At 51.4% G+C, this 14,359-nt stretch overlaps 2 protein-coding genes across 3 annotated transcripts; both read left to right on the top strand.

Moving 5' to 3' along the window:
* Window positions 1-1,558: 1,558 nt before the first annotated feature.
* Window positions 1,559-5,473, top strand: Krt36 (keratin 36). The gene is made up of 7 exons (XM_048365313.1): window positions 1,559-2,008; window positions 2,879-2,961; window positions 3,232-3,388; window positions 3,864-4,025; window positions 4,129-4,254; window positions 4,433-4,653; window positions 5,182-5,473. Exons 1-7 carry the CDS (start codon window positions 1,559-1,561, stop codon window positions 5,375-5,377), a joined length of 1,395 nt encoding a protein of 464 aa, XP_048221270.1. The 3' UTR covers window positions 5,378-5,473.
* A 4,667-nt stretch (window positions 5,474-10,140) lies between these two features.
* Krt35 (keratin 35) lies at window positions 10,141-13,872 on the top strand. Of its 2 annotated transcripts, XM_048365314.1 has the most exons (7): window positions 10,147-10,640; window positions 11,698-11,780; window positions 11,997-12,153; window positions 12,306-12,467; window positions 12,685-12,810; window positions 13,176-13,396; window positions 13,725-13,872. In XM_048365314.1, the coding sequence occupies exons 1-7, from the start codon at window positions 10,167-10,169 to the stop codon at window positions 13,870-13,872; spliced, it is 1,371 nt and encodes a 456-aa protein (XP_048221271.1). In that variant the 5' UTR covers window positions 10,147-10,166. The 2 variants fall into 2 exon arrangements, with proteins under 2 accessions (XP_048221272.1, XP_048221271.1); XM_048365315.1 differs by lacking the exon at window positions 13,725-13,872 and having other exon boundaries at window positions 10,141-10,640; window positions 13,176-13,400.
* Window positions 13,873-14,359: the final 487 nt, after the last annotated feature.

Genomic DNA, 14,359 nt, shown 5'->3' with positions numbered 1-14,359 from the left:
TCTTCTCTTCTCTTCTCTTCTCTTCTCTTCTCTTCTCTTCTCTTCTCTTCTCTTCTCTTCTCTTCTCTTCTCTTCCCTTCTCTTCTTTTTCTTCTCCTCTCCTCTCTTCTTCCCTTTCCTTCCTTCCTCTCCCCTGTCCTGTCTTCTCCCCTTATCTTCTTCCCTCCCTCCCTCCCTCCTCCATCACCCTCCCCCTCTCTCTCGTCCTCTCTCTTGTTGCTTCCTTTCCTTTCATGCAGGTACTAGGGATTGAATTTAGAGCCTTGCACTCTTGCTTAGCTTGAGCCACACTTCCACTTCTCACTTTTTGCTGGTTAATTGGAGATAAAAAGTCCCTCAGATTTATCTGTTGGGCTGGCTTTGAAACAGAATCCTCAGATCTCAGCATCTTGAGCATCTAGGATTATAGGTATGAGACACCAGCACCCTGCAAGATAAGGTTTCTTTGACCTTAATTTTCAGCTTGCTTAACTGTGTGACTATATTTGTTACTTAGCTTTTGATTCCCTCTTTCCTGTTGGCCATATCTGTGACCTGTTCAGGTCTGAGTAGGCCAGACTCAGCATGTTTAGAGCACGAAGGGGGACTACCTTCTGGCTCATTCCATTGGTCAAGCAGTAGATTCCAAAAGGGCAGGAGACTGTACATCTTATCTACAGCCCCCAGAGTGGCTTTAAAGCATTTACTGCTGTCTCGTCTGATCCTCTGTAGATCCATACAAAACAGGCAAGATGGTAGGATAGGCTTTGTCATTCCTTCCCACAGGGGCACGGAAGATCCCAGAGAAGAAGTTAGGATGGAAATCCGGCTCTCCTATTTCTAAATTCTGTCTCCCTAGACTTGATCCCAGTTGTGTGGAGAAGCAGGGGGCAGTGAATTGGTGTCTAAGAGTTCTCCTTTCAAATCTAAACTCTGCCAGGTTTTCATCCATGGCAAACCTCAGGTTCCACACTGGTCCAAGGCAGACACTATTAGCCATGTCCCAAGACTGTTGCACAGCATAAATAAATGAACTACGGGACTGGCACACAATAGGTCTAACCATCGATTGTAGTTTGATCTGGTTTTTTTTTTTTCCTGCCCAGTGGCTCAGGTATAGATAAGCTTCTATGAAGGTGGGAGATAAAGGAGTTGGGGGGCGACAGATAGAAGAAGGCAGAGAAGGAAGGAGGGAGGAAGGACAGGAACCTAGTGCCCTGTGTGAGGCCACTCCCAGCTTATGGGATCTGGGGCAAAGACTTTGAAGAGGCAATAAAAGTCATTCTGCTAGGAAGTGACAACAGTGGAGAGTCCTGACTTAGCAAACCAAATTCATTTTTTTTTTTAAATAAGGAAAGGAATTCTGGATGGGTAGCAAAAAAAAAAAAAAAGAAAAAACAACAACCCTTTTACATTCTGATGAGATTAGTTTTCTGGGATAGGAAACAGGCTTTCCCAAGAGTCAAAGATGTGTAACCTGACAACACCCCATAGAGAGTGTATATAAAGTGTGGAGAGAGGCCCGGAGAAGCCAGAACCCGAGCTCCTTTGCTAAGCTGCCACCTTTCTCGCTAGCATCATGGCCACCCAGATTTGCACCCCGACCTTCTCCACTGGCTCCGTCAAGGGCCTCTGTGGCACAGCAGGTGGTTTCTCTCGGGTGTCTTCCATGCGCTCAGTGGGCTCCTGTAGACCCTGTGGTACGGCAGGGTCTGTCTCTTCCTTTCGGACAAGCCTGTCTGGTCTTGGGAGCTGCTTTTCTGGCTCCGGCTTGCCCTCTGGGTGCCATCCCTCTGGCTTTGTCGGGAGCGGGAGTTGGCTCTGTGAGGGTGCCTTCAATGGCAACGAGAAAGAAACCATGCAGTTCCTGAATGATCGGCTGGCCAATTACCTGGAGAAGGTGCGTCAGCTGGAGCAGGACAACGCGGCGCTGGAGTGCCGCATCCGGGAGTGGTACGAGTGTCAGATCCCGTACATCTGCCCCGACTACCAGTCCTACTTCAAGACCATCGAGGACTTCCAGCAGAAGGTAGCGGTGACCTGGCCCCTGTCCAGCCGAGCAGCTCTACTTCTACGGGAGGGTGTGGCCTCCCCAAACCTTCCTAGATGAGGATGGTCATTTTTAGGAATGAAAGGGCACTTTGCTCTTTAGGGCTTTGGTTTTCTAGGTGACCCAGGCTTCTCTCCCATGTGGCCAGTTGCCAGGCATTCCTCATTTCCCCTCACTGTCTCAGCTCAGGGAAGGAAGGCCATGTACCAACTTCCACCTGGATACAGCACCATGCCTCCCACTGGCTTATTCATTTCTCAACTTGGGGAGAGGGGTATTATTGGACTCATCTAATAGATACAGAGGTTGACTTTTTAAAAAGTGTGTGTGTGTGTGTGTGTGTGTGTGTGTGTGTGTGTGTGTGTGTGTTTGCATATGCCAATATCGGACTCTGAACTCAGCGTCTTATACTCATGCTTAGGTCTTTTTGCTAAAGACTGGTGTTCTTCCTCTTGAGCCATACTTCCATTTCCACTTTGCTGGTTAATTGGAGACATGAGTCTCTTGGATTTGTTTGCCTGGGTTGGCTTGGAAACCTTGATCCTCAGATTTCAAGCCTCCTGGGAAGCTAGGATTGCAGGTGTGGGCCACTTGTATGTGGCAGAGGTTGAATTTTGAGAGGTTCAGAAACTTGCCCAAGATCACTTAGCCCAAATGTTGGATGCAGAATCTAAATCCAGTTTTGCCTCACTGTGTCTCTCCTGGGGCTTGTGCTCCCTCTGCACCTAGGGTCCAGGTTCTAGACAGGGAACATGAGGTGCTGCCTGTACTTAGAAGTCTGTCCATCCCTGCTACCCTTACACAGCTGGCCCTCTTCATTGAGCTCATGAGAAGTCTCTCATTCTGCAGATCCTTCTGACCAAATCTGAGAACGCCAGGCTGGTCCTGCAGATTGACAATGCCAAGCTGGCTGCGGATGATTTCCGGACCAAGTGAGTTCGCTGACTAGGGAAGGTGGGGAGGGAATTTTCTGGGTTTCTGCTCATCCTCTGTTCCCTATTTTTGGGGAGCTGGTTCAGTGGGAATAAAGCCAGATAGACCTGTAAATAGGGAAAGGTTGTACAGGCCCTGGCATCCTCCTGGGACTAAGGAAAGGATCACCATGAGTTTGACCCCCCGAGGCAGACACCGAAGCGTATGTTGCTCCTTGCCCAGGCCTGGCTTCCCTGTGCTACAGACTTAGTAGGATTCTGTGCCTATAGGTATGAGACAGAGCTGTCCCTGCGGCAGCTGGTGGAGGCCGACATCAACGGCCTGCGCAGGATCCTGGATGAGCTGACCTTGTGCAAGGCCGACCTGGAGGCGCAGGTGGAGTCCCTGAAGGAGGAGCTGCTCTGCCTCAAGAAGAACCATGAGGAGGTAAAGCTGGTGTCTCCTGATCATTCCCCATCCACCCCCTCTCCCACCCCTCATGGCTCCCATCCAGCGGACATGCCCCCACTGGCTTTTGGGCTTGTTGTTTGCCAGGAAGTACATTAAGTGCTTGCATTTCATTTCACATTTTTTTTTTAATCCTCCCAGTATCCTGAGTTAGATACTATTCAAAGCTCCATCTCATAGAAGGTGGAGGCCACGCAGGTGAAGTCACTTGCCTGGGAATCACACTCATCCAGTGTCCACATTATTGCCTATGATACTCAAGCTCCATGTGGACTACAGTTGTGCCCAATAAGAGTTCAGTGTGCTCATAGGTCCTCAGGAGAAGATAGGCACATGTCCACTGGAGGGAGAAGAGTTAAATAACCCATGTAATGGTACACAGTTCGCAGTGGGAAGAGAGTTTGAACCCAGGTGAGCTGACCCCTCAAGCCTTCTACCATCTTCCTTGCTGTAGGAAGTCAATACACTCCGCTGCCAACTTGGGGACCGACTGAACGTGGAGGTGGATGCTGCCCCACCGGTGGATCTCAACAAGATACTGGATGATATGAGATGTCAGTATGAGACCTTGGTGGAGAACAACCGCAGAGATGTCGAAGCGTGGTTCAACACCCAGGTGGGGCAGCCCAGGACTCCCAAGCTCCTGGGGTATGGGCTGACCCTTTCAAGGAGCTTTCCTAGGTCTTCATGTATACTCTGTATTTTCTCATGCATGGCAGACGGAAGAGCTGAATCAGCAGGTGGTGTCCAGCTCGGAGCAGCTGCAGTGCTGCCAGACGGAGATCATTGAGCTGAGACGCACGGTCAACGCCCTGGAGATCGAGCTGCAAGCCCAGCAGAGCATGGTGGGTGAGCTCTGACTGAGTGAGCGGCCACAGCTCAGGACAGGCCCCCCTGACACACCAGTCTCCGCCTATGGGCTCTTGTGGGGCCTCATCACAGCCACGTGGAGCTACCCAGGGCTCTAGGTACTAGGGGGTGGGGTTCCTTCCTCTCAGTAACTCTTTCTCTTTCCCACGGCAGCGGAATTCTCTGGAATCCACTCTGGCTGAGACAGAGGCCCGCTATGGCTCCCAGCTGGCCCAGATGCAGTGTCTGATCACCAACGTGGAGTCCCAGCTGGCTGAGATCCGCTGTGACCTGGAGAGGCAGAATCATGAGTACCAGGTGTTGCTGGATGTCAAGGCCAGGCTGGAATCAGAGATTGCCACCTATCGCCGTCTGCTGGAGGGTGAAGATTGCAAGTGAGTGGGCCCTGGGTCATGGGCCCAGAGATCTGGGCTGGGGGAAGGGCCTCACTCTCCTCCCCTCATCCCTCCCGCCCCCCCCCCCCTCAACCCGGCAATATGAGGTAGAGGACATCAGTCTCTGAAATGGAAGATGAAGGTGATGGAGTCAAAGCTGAGACAGAATCCCTCTGGGGTCTCAGGAGGATGTGCCAACTGCCTGCTTCTTGAACCTTTAAGATTTTTTTTTGGTTGTTTTTAGTTTTTGTGGAGTTGATTGAATCCAGGACTTGGAGCAAATGTTCTACTACGGAACTATACCCTCAATCTTTAAATGACTGGGGAATTCTACTGTCCTCTCCAGCAGTCTCTATCAACTCTTTCACCCTCAGGGATTTCCACAGAGGGAAGGGGTTTTCCATGGCCCCAGGCCATTGGTCATCCTCACCTACTGATTCCTCAATCCCCTCTTATGTGTTTCACACCGATCTCAGTTCAGTGCCCCCTTGCCAAGTACACCCCTAATGCACGGCTTAATTTCCTCAGGCTTCCTGCCCACCCTTGTGCCACGGAATGCAAGCCTGCTGTGAGAGTGCCCTGTGTCTCTTCTACACCCTGCGCCCCAACTGGGTCCTGCACCCCGGCTCCTCAAGTCAGCACCCAGATCCGCACCATCACTGAAGAGATCAGAGATGGGAAGGTCATTTCCTCCAGGGAGCATGTGCAATCCCGTCCTCTGTGACCAGCCACAAGCTCGCTGGCCAGGGCCCATGGTCAGGGGAAGAGGACACCCCTGAGGTTCTTGGCTGCTACATGATTCTGCACTTCCCTAGAGGGCCCCTCTGCTTAGCAGGCTTTTCTACCAACACTCTTCTTGTATTATGCTTCTGATCATGATTGTGCTTTTCACAAGGCTTCCCTAATGCACCCAATAAAGCTTGTCCTCTTGGCATAGCACACCCGACCCTGGCTGGTTCTGTTGATTCTCCCATGGTTGGTTAGTGAAGTGTTTGAGCAGAGAGGCAGTAAAGTTTCTAGGTTTGGTTTCAAGGCTCTTTTCTAGCTCTGAGGGGTAGCAAGTGGTGGTCATTTAAAATATTTAACGCCAGGGATATCTCAGGGTATGGCCCGCCAAAGCAGGTGCTGATCCCATGTGGATGGGTGCTGACCACAGTTCTCAGCTCAGCTCTCCCTGTGGACGCCCACTCAAGGGTGGCCTGAGAAGAAGCAAAGGCCTTTCCCTCCAGGCCTCCTCCACAGCCCTGCCTTGATCCTCCATCTTCTCCTCCCTTGCCTAGTTCCTGTCTCCCTGCTGCCAAGACACTGGGGACCATTCAGGCAGCCATCCTGAGCCAACCCTGTCCAGGACTGGGGTTGGAATGAGCTAGGAGGGGAAAGGCAGAGAGCGGAGGCCCATTTAGGCTTCCAACACAATGTGGGAAGTGAGAGAGTGTCAGGGACCTCATGGTAGAGGGGCTCAAACAGAGCATCGAAAGGAGACAGCAAGTCCTTGACATGGAGCAGATATCAAAGTGGCCATATTCTAATGTTGAGCCATGCAGGTCTGGCTGCAGGACCCAACCAGGCCAGGCCCTGGACACCCTGCTGATGAGAGAAGCATGACCTGTGAGCATTCCCATGGCTCCACATTGGCTCCTTTGTCCCTCGACTCATTGAGGACACAGGTCCAGAGAGGGCAGTGACTCATCTCAGACAGCACAGTGGTCAGTGGCAGAGATTTGACTATTTCTGAGCTGTTGAGCCTTCTGTTTGGGAAATACCTCACACTTCCTTGACACCACATCTGGGCAGACAGACCCCCATGGCAGGGCTTACTTGATGGCTGATCATGTTGCTTGTGCCTTCTCCCATCATCTGGGACTTTCCATCTTTTGAGACAGTCTACCAACCAGTCTGACCTCAACCATGTGATCTTTCTGCCTCAGCTTCCTGAGTGCTGGGATTACAGGCATACATCGCCATGTCTAACTTAGTGCTTTCCATTCTACAATCACTTGACAGCTTGTAGAGGGTATCTCACCTATGACAGTCCTGTCTATTGTGGATATACGATGGCTCCTTATTTAGACATTAAATTGTTCAGAGCACCTCCCTCATGCTCAGTCTCACCCAGCCCCACAAGTGTGTTCTACTGGAGGCCACTGGCTGATGTACAGACAGAGCAGAATACAACACTTATTATGCAGCAGGCACTGACCTACCCAAAGTCGTATAGTTAGTGGCAATCCTAGAATGCTTTGTCAGGGAGTGTGTGTGTGTGTGTGTGTGTGTGTGTGTGTGTGTGTGTGTGTGGTTAGTTGGTCTTAAGAGTGTCACAGACTTTCCTGCCTGGGTTGGCTTCAAAAAAATCACAATCCTAGAATGATTTGGCAGGGAGTGTGTGTGTGTGTGTGTGTGTGTGTGTGTGTGTGTGTGTGTGTGTGTGTGGTTAGTTGGTCTTAAGAGTGTCACAGACTTTCCTGCCTGGGTTGGCTTCAAAAAAATCACGATCCTCAGATCTCAGCCTCTTGAAGAGCCAAGATTATAGCAGTGAGCCGTCGGCGTCCTGATTGGTGGGGCTTTTGACTCTAATGCCATTGTTCTTTCCATTATACCAGGAAAGAGATGACTTGAAACATGACATCTTATAGAATTTCTCCCAGAGGAAACATGCTATTGGATTCCAAGGCAGTTGATCTCGTTTGCATTTTCTAGAATAGATGTGGTCATTTTCCTCATTGCAAATGTATTCATGGCTCACTGGATCAGTTAGGAGGTAATGTACTGAAATCTCCCTCTCCCCACTCGCAAATCCAGTGCCAACCAATACCAGGGCTCAGCTAGGGAGAAGCAGAGGGGCCTGGAAGCAGCTAGACCAATAGTAGACTAGCCTCAGAGTTCCCATGGATCACCTGTTCAGATGCGAAGACCTGTTTACCACATTCTAGGACCAATTCCTTGGATGGTAGGAGCTGAGGCAGCTGGGGCAGCTGGTGAGGAGGAGGAGAAGTTTGTGGAGAGTTGAGATGACCAGGAAAGGCTCTAGGGCAGGTTTGGATTTAATGAAAGCCTGCAGAAAAAAGGAGGGCAAAGTGTATGTGAAAACAGGGTTGAGTGTGTTCATGGTGTGTTATGAGGACAGTGTGGGCCCCTTCTGAGCACAGCACCAAGATCCTGGAAGGAAGTTATTTTAAAAACTCATTGAACAGTGTTGTTGCAAATAAGGTGTTCTAAGAAAAAATGGCAATAGACTAGAACAATATATAGGATACTTTGTAGCTGATAAAAACCACTTGTATGAGCTGGACACCAGTGGATCACGCCTGTGGTGGCTCACACCTGTAATCCTAGCTACTCAGAGGCTGAGACCTGGTTTGAAGGCAGCCTGGTCAGGAAAGTCCATGAGACTCTTATCTCCAATTAACTACCAGGAAACTGGAAGTAGCACTGTGGCTCAAAGTGGTAGAGTAATAGCCTTGAGCAAAAGAGCTCAACACAGCACCCAGGCCCTGGGTTCAAGCCCCATGACCAACCAACCAAACAGAAAATTTGTTTTTAATTCAAATAATCCTTATTCCTTTTTAGGCCTAAGCTGGCTCAAAAAGTTCCTGCCTCCTTTGGCTTTTGTTCTCTTCTAGAGGATCTGATTTGCTTGGCAGGTATTGCTTCTTGCAGAGAGATGTCTTAGATCCTAAACCTCTTTATCTGCAAGAGTAGGACTGGAAAGACTATGCACCTCCCCCTCCTGATTCACATTCCTTCCTTCCCTTCTCCTTTCTCTCTCTTTCAATGCTCCTTTCCTCTAAAAACTCTTTGTGTTTCCTTAATACAACTTTGTGTAAAATCCCATTGTGTTTCCTTAATACAACTCACCACAACCATTCATTCTGTCATCCCTCATTCAGGGATGGCACTGTGCTTGGCACTATAGGAGTTGCAAAAGAAGAACAAGACCAGTCAGTCCCCAGGGAAGAAGGAGCTGAAATGCAGGACAACCAGAGGAGAGCAGTTAATGGAGGGCTGAGGGATCCTCCACAAGTCACTGCCATGGTCCCTGAGCAGTGGGCAGGTCCATCAGGGCTGAAGCCAAGGGCACTTGAGAGAGAAAAGCACTGCCTGAGACGGGGCCCCAGAGGCCGAGCCATGGGCCTGAGGTCTGCAATCAGAAGGCCTCAGCTGTAGTTTCCCTGGAAAGCCTTTGTAGACCTTGGGTAAACTCTGCTCAGGAATGCATGTGATGTTGGGGCTGTGCAGTGGTCTGGGGTCTTGCTGCTGACTTCTCTGGGCCTGGTGGCTCCATGAAAAACCTAACATGGTCCGCAGAAAGGTATGATTTATAGTGGGGCTGGGCACAGCTCTATATCCACATGGGTAGAATTCTTCCCTGCCCCACCCCCCACTGCCATTTCCCCTAAGGAGGCTCAGCTAGACTCTCAGCTCAGCTGAATTCTTTTTTTTTTTTTTTTTTTTGCCAGTCCTGGGCCTTGGACTCAGGGCCTGAGCACTGTCCCTGGCTTCTTCCCGCTCAAGGCTAGCACTCTGCCCCTTGAGCCACAGCGCTGCTTCTGGCCGTTTTCTGTATATGTGGTACTGGGGAATCGAACCTAGGGCCTCGTGTATCTGAGGCAGGCACTCTTGCCACTAGGCCATATCCCCAGCCCCCTCAGCTGAATTCTTTGGTGTGAATTACCATAGGGCAGAGGCTGAGGCAGCCAGCCAATGGGACCCCAGAACTATGTCAGGCTAGTGCTGGTCACACAGGCTTCCTGGGTGTGGAAGGGGCATGCACATGGGAATGTAAAGGGCATAGTGACTCATGGGGGCTGTACATCCGACCGTCCCAAATCCACGCGCCTGGCCCATGGGTCAAGTCAACAGATGGAACAGTGTCCACCTTGACATTGAGGCTCTGCAACTCTACTAAGGGTCAGTGACTGTCTCACTTGGTCCAGGATTGAGGGAGGATTCCTTATCTTCCACCAAAGCAGGCATAGTCCTGGGGACACTGGGATTTCTGGTCACTGTGGTCACATCTTCTGGGCCAATCCAAGAGCCTTTTATGTTTTCCTGGGCTGGGAGACACAGGCTTTCCTGCAACCTATATCTGCTCTTCTTTTGTAGCCAGCCCATCAAAGGAGACAGAGCTAGAACGGGCAAGACAGTGGCTGGACTCCCACGCCTGCTTAACGAGGAGGCTGAGGTCTGATGACAGGATGCTTTGAAGAACTGACAGAGAGACATGGTCTTCCCAGGGACACAGGGGAGTGGGGGTGAGTCTTCACGAAGCCATCAGTCCAACGGGGCTCCTACTTTTATGAGGCCGGGAACTGTTCACAGGAAACCAAATAACTGGTTAATGAGGGGTTTGGGTAGAAAGTGGTATTAACTTTAATGAGGAGAAAACACTTTGTAAGGGCCAACCCACGCCCACTGGGGCCCAGGTATAAAGCCTGGTGGAGGAGCGGCTTTTCCACGTTGGGGTGTCTGGTCTCTAAGGTTACTGCTTGCTTGCATCTGGGCTGCATCTGGACATGGCTTCCAAATGCCTCAAGGCCAGCAGCTTCTCTTCGGGGTCCCTCAAGAGTCCAGGTGGTCCTGGAGGGGGTTCCACTCATGTGTCCAAAATGTACTCCAGTAGTTCTTGCAAGCTCCCCAGTCTCTCCCGTGGGGCTCGGAGTTTCTCTGTGTGCTCAGCAGGGCTGGGCAGAAGCAGCTACAGGGTGGCCAGTTGCCTTCCCGCTCTCTGCCTCCCCAATGGAGGCTTTTCCGGCAACTACAGTGTGGCAGGGAGCTGGTTTGGGGAGGGCATCCTCACCGGGAACGAGAAGGAGACCATGCAGTCCCTGAATGACCGCCTGGCCAGCTATCTGGAGAAGGTGCGCCAGCTGGAGCAGGAGAACGCCAGCCTGGAGAGCCGCATCCGAGAGTGGTGTGAGCAACAGGTGCCCTACATGTGTCCTGACTACCAATCCTACTTCCGGACCATTGAGGAACTCCAGAAGAAGGTGAGAGGCTCAGGGTGGCTTGGTGACAGCAGCCTGGTGTCCCTAGCTCTGGATCCTGTGGGATGTGTTTATGTAGGTGACCTCTTTCATTCCTCCCAATGCCCTCAGGAAGGAAATACCATAGCTTAGACATTCTACTGGGGTTCAGGCTGGTTAAGTGGACCCAGGTGGCAATTAGTAGAGCCAGAGTTTGAACATGAGTTGTGTGAATTAACGAGTGGTATGTCCTTGGGTAGTTTTGTCCACTTCTCTGAGTTTTCATTTCCTCATTTTTTTAAAAAAGGGAAATGGAGTCGGGTGTGATGGCTCAAGCTTGTAGTTCTAGCTACTTGGGAGGCAGAGATTGAGGGATCTTGGTTTAGGCCAGTTTGGGCATCAAAGACTCCATCTCCATCTCTACGGCTGGGTGTGATCACATGCTAGTTATCCCGGCTTCAGGCCAGATACACTGGGTGTGGGGCTGCCATTCTCAGTGACACAGGGAAAGCACAAGTAGGAAGATTACAACCCAGGCACAAATTGAGCACCTACTTTGAAAATAACCAATATAAAAAGGAGGCAAGGAGGTATGGAGACAGGGCTCAAGTGGTACAATGCCTGCCTGGCTAGTGTGAGGCTCTGAGAACTACTCTTCCCCAAAAAGAAAGAAAGGAAAAAGTAAATGGATTTGATGTGTTTGTGCAGATCAATTTTCTCATAAGTAGCCCAGAGGCATTTCCTTCTTTTCCAGATCACATTCTTTGCAAGTCATCGGGTACCATTTGTGACCACAAAATCATAGGGTCCACTGTTGGCATTGACCTGCATTGGGCCTCTGGCAGGTCAGGGAGACAGGAAGGTGGGGTGAAGCTTGTTTCATTAGCATGCCCACATCCTTCTTTCTATCCCAGGATATAGGTCACAGGTGGACGCACATGGGGAAGGACCATAGAGACTTCATAGTCTGTTCCCTGCAGTGCCTGCAATCTATCTCGGGAATGGAGGATGCGCAGAGGAGAGCAGCTCCCACTGGCAGAGCGCCGTGTCTTATACTGAAGCCACTTCTCTATGTCCCTAGACCCTGTGCAGCAAGGCAGAGAATGCCAGGCTGGTGGTGCAGATTGACAATGCCAAGCTGGCTGCGGACGACTTCAGGACCAAGTGAGTGGTCCTGCTCACCCTTGGTGGGGCGGTGGTGGGGGGTGCATGCGGCATGAGTGGAACTGGACACCAGTGATTGCTGGAGTCAGGATTTCGGCTGTACTCAAGTCACTGAGGCATGAAGGCAGGGCTGACAGCACTGGGCCAGTCTGGGTGGGGCCCCGCACTATGTATGAAAGGAAATACAGCCTCAGGTGCCCTGTTCTGTGTCTGTAGGTATGAGACAGAGGTGTCCCTGCGACAGCTGGTGGAGGCCGACATCAACGGCCTGCGCAGGATCCTGGATGACCTGACCCTGTGCAAGGCCGACCTGGAGGCGCAGGTGGAGTCCCTGAAGGAGGAGCTGCTCTGCCTCAAGAAGAACCACGAGGAGGTGAGTGTGGAGGAGGAGGGGACATGGGAAAGAGATGGCAGAGGTGGGTATGGGGGAGGGGAGGGGTGAGGCTAGTGCCCACATGCAAATCAGGGGAGGAGGTGAACATGGGGGAGCCAGGCCGTTCATGCCGGCCCTGGTCTGTGATGCAGGAAGTGAACTCGCTGCGCTGCCAACTTGGCGATCGGCTCAACGTGGAGGTGGATGCTGCTCCACCTGTGGACTTGAACCGGGTGCTGGATGAAATGAGGTGCCAGTATGAGACGCTGGTGGAGAACAACCGCCGGGATGCCGAAGACTGGTTTGACACGCAGGTAGGTACTGGGAAGCAGGCTGTCCAATGGGCCAGCTCTCAGCTGACCTCCCTGGGCCGTCTTGGCTAGGTTGTCCTCTACGCAGTGAGTAGGAAATGAATGGGCTGGATTAGGCCATCTGGAGGGCCCTTTACCAGGAGATTCTAAAGAACCTCTGTAGATCCTGGAAGCCAGGTCCCCAGGATTCCTGACGAGATCCTGGGTATGTGTATTTCAGACCGAGGAGCTGAACAAGCAGGTGGTGTCCAGCTCCGAGCAGCTGCAGTCCTGCCAGGCAGACATCATAGAGCTGAGACGCACGGTCAACTCCCTGGAGATCGAGCTGCAGGCCCAGCAGAGCATGGTGAGTTCTGAGGTGGGGTGGAGTTGCATCTGGTCTAAGCCTGAAAGTACGTATCCCGCTCCCTCCCCCACCGCCACTGCCCCTGCTGCCCCAGATTCCATGCTGTGACCACCGGGGTTCATGTGATTGAACAGCAGGGCAGATAAGAGAAATAAATGCCTAATCTCCCCAAATCACAATCACCCCAGAGGTACAAAGTCTGAAGATGTGTCCTGTCAGTAGTTCTTCTCCATGTGTAGGCAGATCTATCCTCTGAGGAGCCATCAGATACTCAAGAGATGTCATTAGTAGAGACACTCTCTGGATTTAAAGAGGTTAAGAGGGGTTGGTTGGCTTATCTCAAATGAGTCTTTTACCCATGCCAGAGAGATGCTTTGGACTCCACTCTGGTGGAGACAGAGGCCCGCTACAGCTCCCAGCTGTCCCAGATGCAATGCATGATCACCAACGTGGAGTCCCAGCTGTCTGAGATCCGGTCTGACCTGGAGCGCCAGAACCAGGAGTACCAGGTGCTGCTAGATGTCAGGGCCCGGCTGGAGTGTGAGATCAACACGTACCGGGGCCTGCTGGAGAGCGAGGACAGCAAGTGAGTACCACTGCATGATTACTTCCCTTCTGGATACACTCTCTGAATATCTGGGAGACGACGTGAGTCTTGGGAAGAACTGAGTGTCAGGGGGTCAGGAGCCCTGGGTGGTTTTAGGCTCTGCTCCTGGTACAAAGTCATCATTAGCCATCCCCGCTGGTCTTTTGCTTCTCTGGGTCTGTTTTCCCGCTACAGCCAAGGGGGAAGGGTTACGTGACTCTAACGGTGGTGTCTTCTATGTTGCACATTCTGGGATGTTTGGAATCACTGAAAACAGCAAATGGAAAAGAAACCATCATCATAACGCAACTTTTTTTCTGTCTTCTAGGCTCCCATGTAACCCGTGTGCCCCTGACTACTCGCCTTCTAAGTCATGCCTTCCCTGTCTTCCTGCCACCTCCTGTGGTCCTAGTCTAGCCCGCACCACCTGCAGCCCCCGCCCTGTCTGTGTGCCCTGCCCAGTGGGCCGGTTCTGAGATGCCTGATTCGGAAGCCCAAGGCTGTTGTTTCTACATCTTGTCACTCAGTGATCTCTAACCTTTCCAGCCCAGCCCTCTAGCTCCATGAAGATTCCAGGGTCCAAGCCCTAAGAGGGAATCTCTGCAAATATATGTCTTAAAGTTTCTCAGAGCCTGCTATGAAGGCTGGCTATCCCAGGGGCCTTCACCATTTCAACCCCCACCAGAGCTTTCTTTCCTTCTAGGCGTGTTCCAGTAGGTTTTGAAATGTTGCTTTTGGTAGAGCAATAAAATGCATTTGTTCTGACTCTGATGACTGACTTGGCATCATTTCTGAGATGGTTTGTGTCCCTGCTGGGTTTAGGAGGTGATTATTGGGCAGACGAATGGAAAATATTGGCCAAGGGACCTTGGGGTATGGAGGATAAAAGCCCTATGCCTCTGTCCAGGGTTGTTAGAGGCCTATGGTCACATCTATTGGTTGGCTGCCCTGATGAAGACTGTT

This window comes from Perognathus longimembris, chromosome 17 (genome assembly GCF_023159225.1).
Source record: "Perognathus longimembris pacificus isolate PPM17 chromosome 17, ASM2315922v1, whole genome shotgun sequence".
Classification (NCBI taxonomy): domain Eukaryota; kingdom Metazoa; phylum Chordata; class Mammalia; order Rodentia; family Heteromyidae; genus Perognathus; species Perognathus longimembris.
The sequence above is the reverse complement of the archived record's forward strand: the minus strand, read 5'-3'. Positions and strand labels throughout refer to the sequence as shown.

Excerpts from the sequence above, each read along its gene's own strand:
- Krt36 (XM_048365313.1), top strand. The coding sequence starts at position 1,559 with ATGGCCACCCAGATTTGCACCCCGACCTTCTCCACTGGCTCCGTCAAG. Across the intron at positions 2,009-2,878 it reads TCGAGGACTTCCAGCAGAAG|ATCCTTCTGACCAAATCTGA; the intron begins GTAGCGGTGACC and ends CTCATTCTGCAG. Across the intron at positions 4,654-5,181 it reads CTGGAGGGTGAAGATTGCAA|GCTTCCTGCCCACCCTTGTG; the intron begins GTGAGTGGGCCC and ends TAATTTCCTCAG.
- Krt35 (XM_048365314.1), top strand. The coding sequence starts at position 10,167 with ATGGCTTCCAAATGCCTCAAGGCCAGCAGCTTCTCTTCGGGGTCCCTC. Across the intron at positions 10,641-11,697 it reads TTGAGGAACTCCAGAAGAAG|ACCCTGTGCAGCAAGGCAGA; the intron begins GTGAGAGGCTCA and ends CTATGTCCCTAG. Across the intron at positions 13,397-13,724 it reads CTGGAGAGCGAGGACAGCAA|GCTCCCATGTAACCCGTGTG; the intron begins GTGAGTACCACT and ends TCTGTCTTCTAG.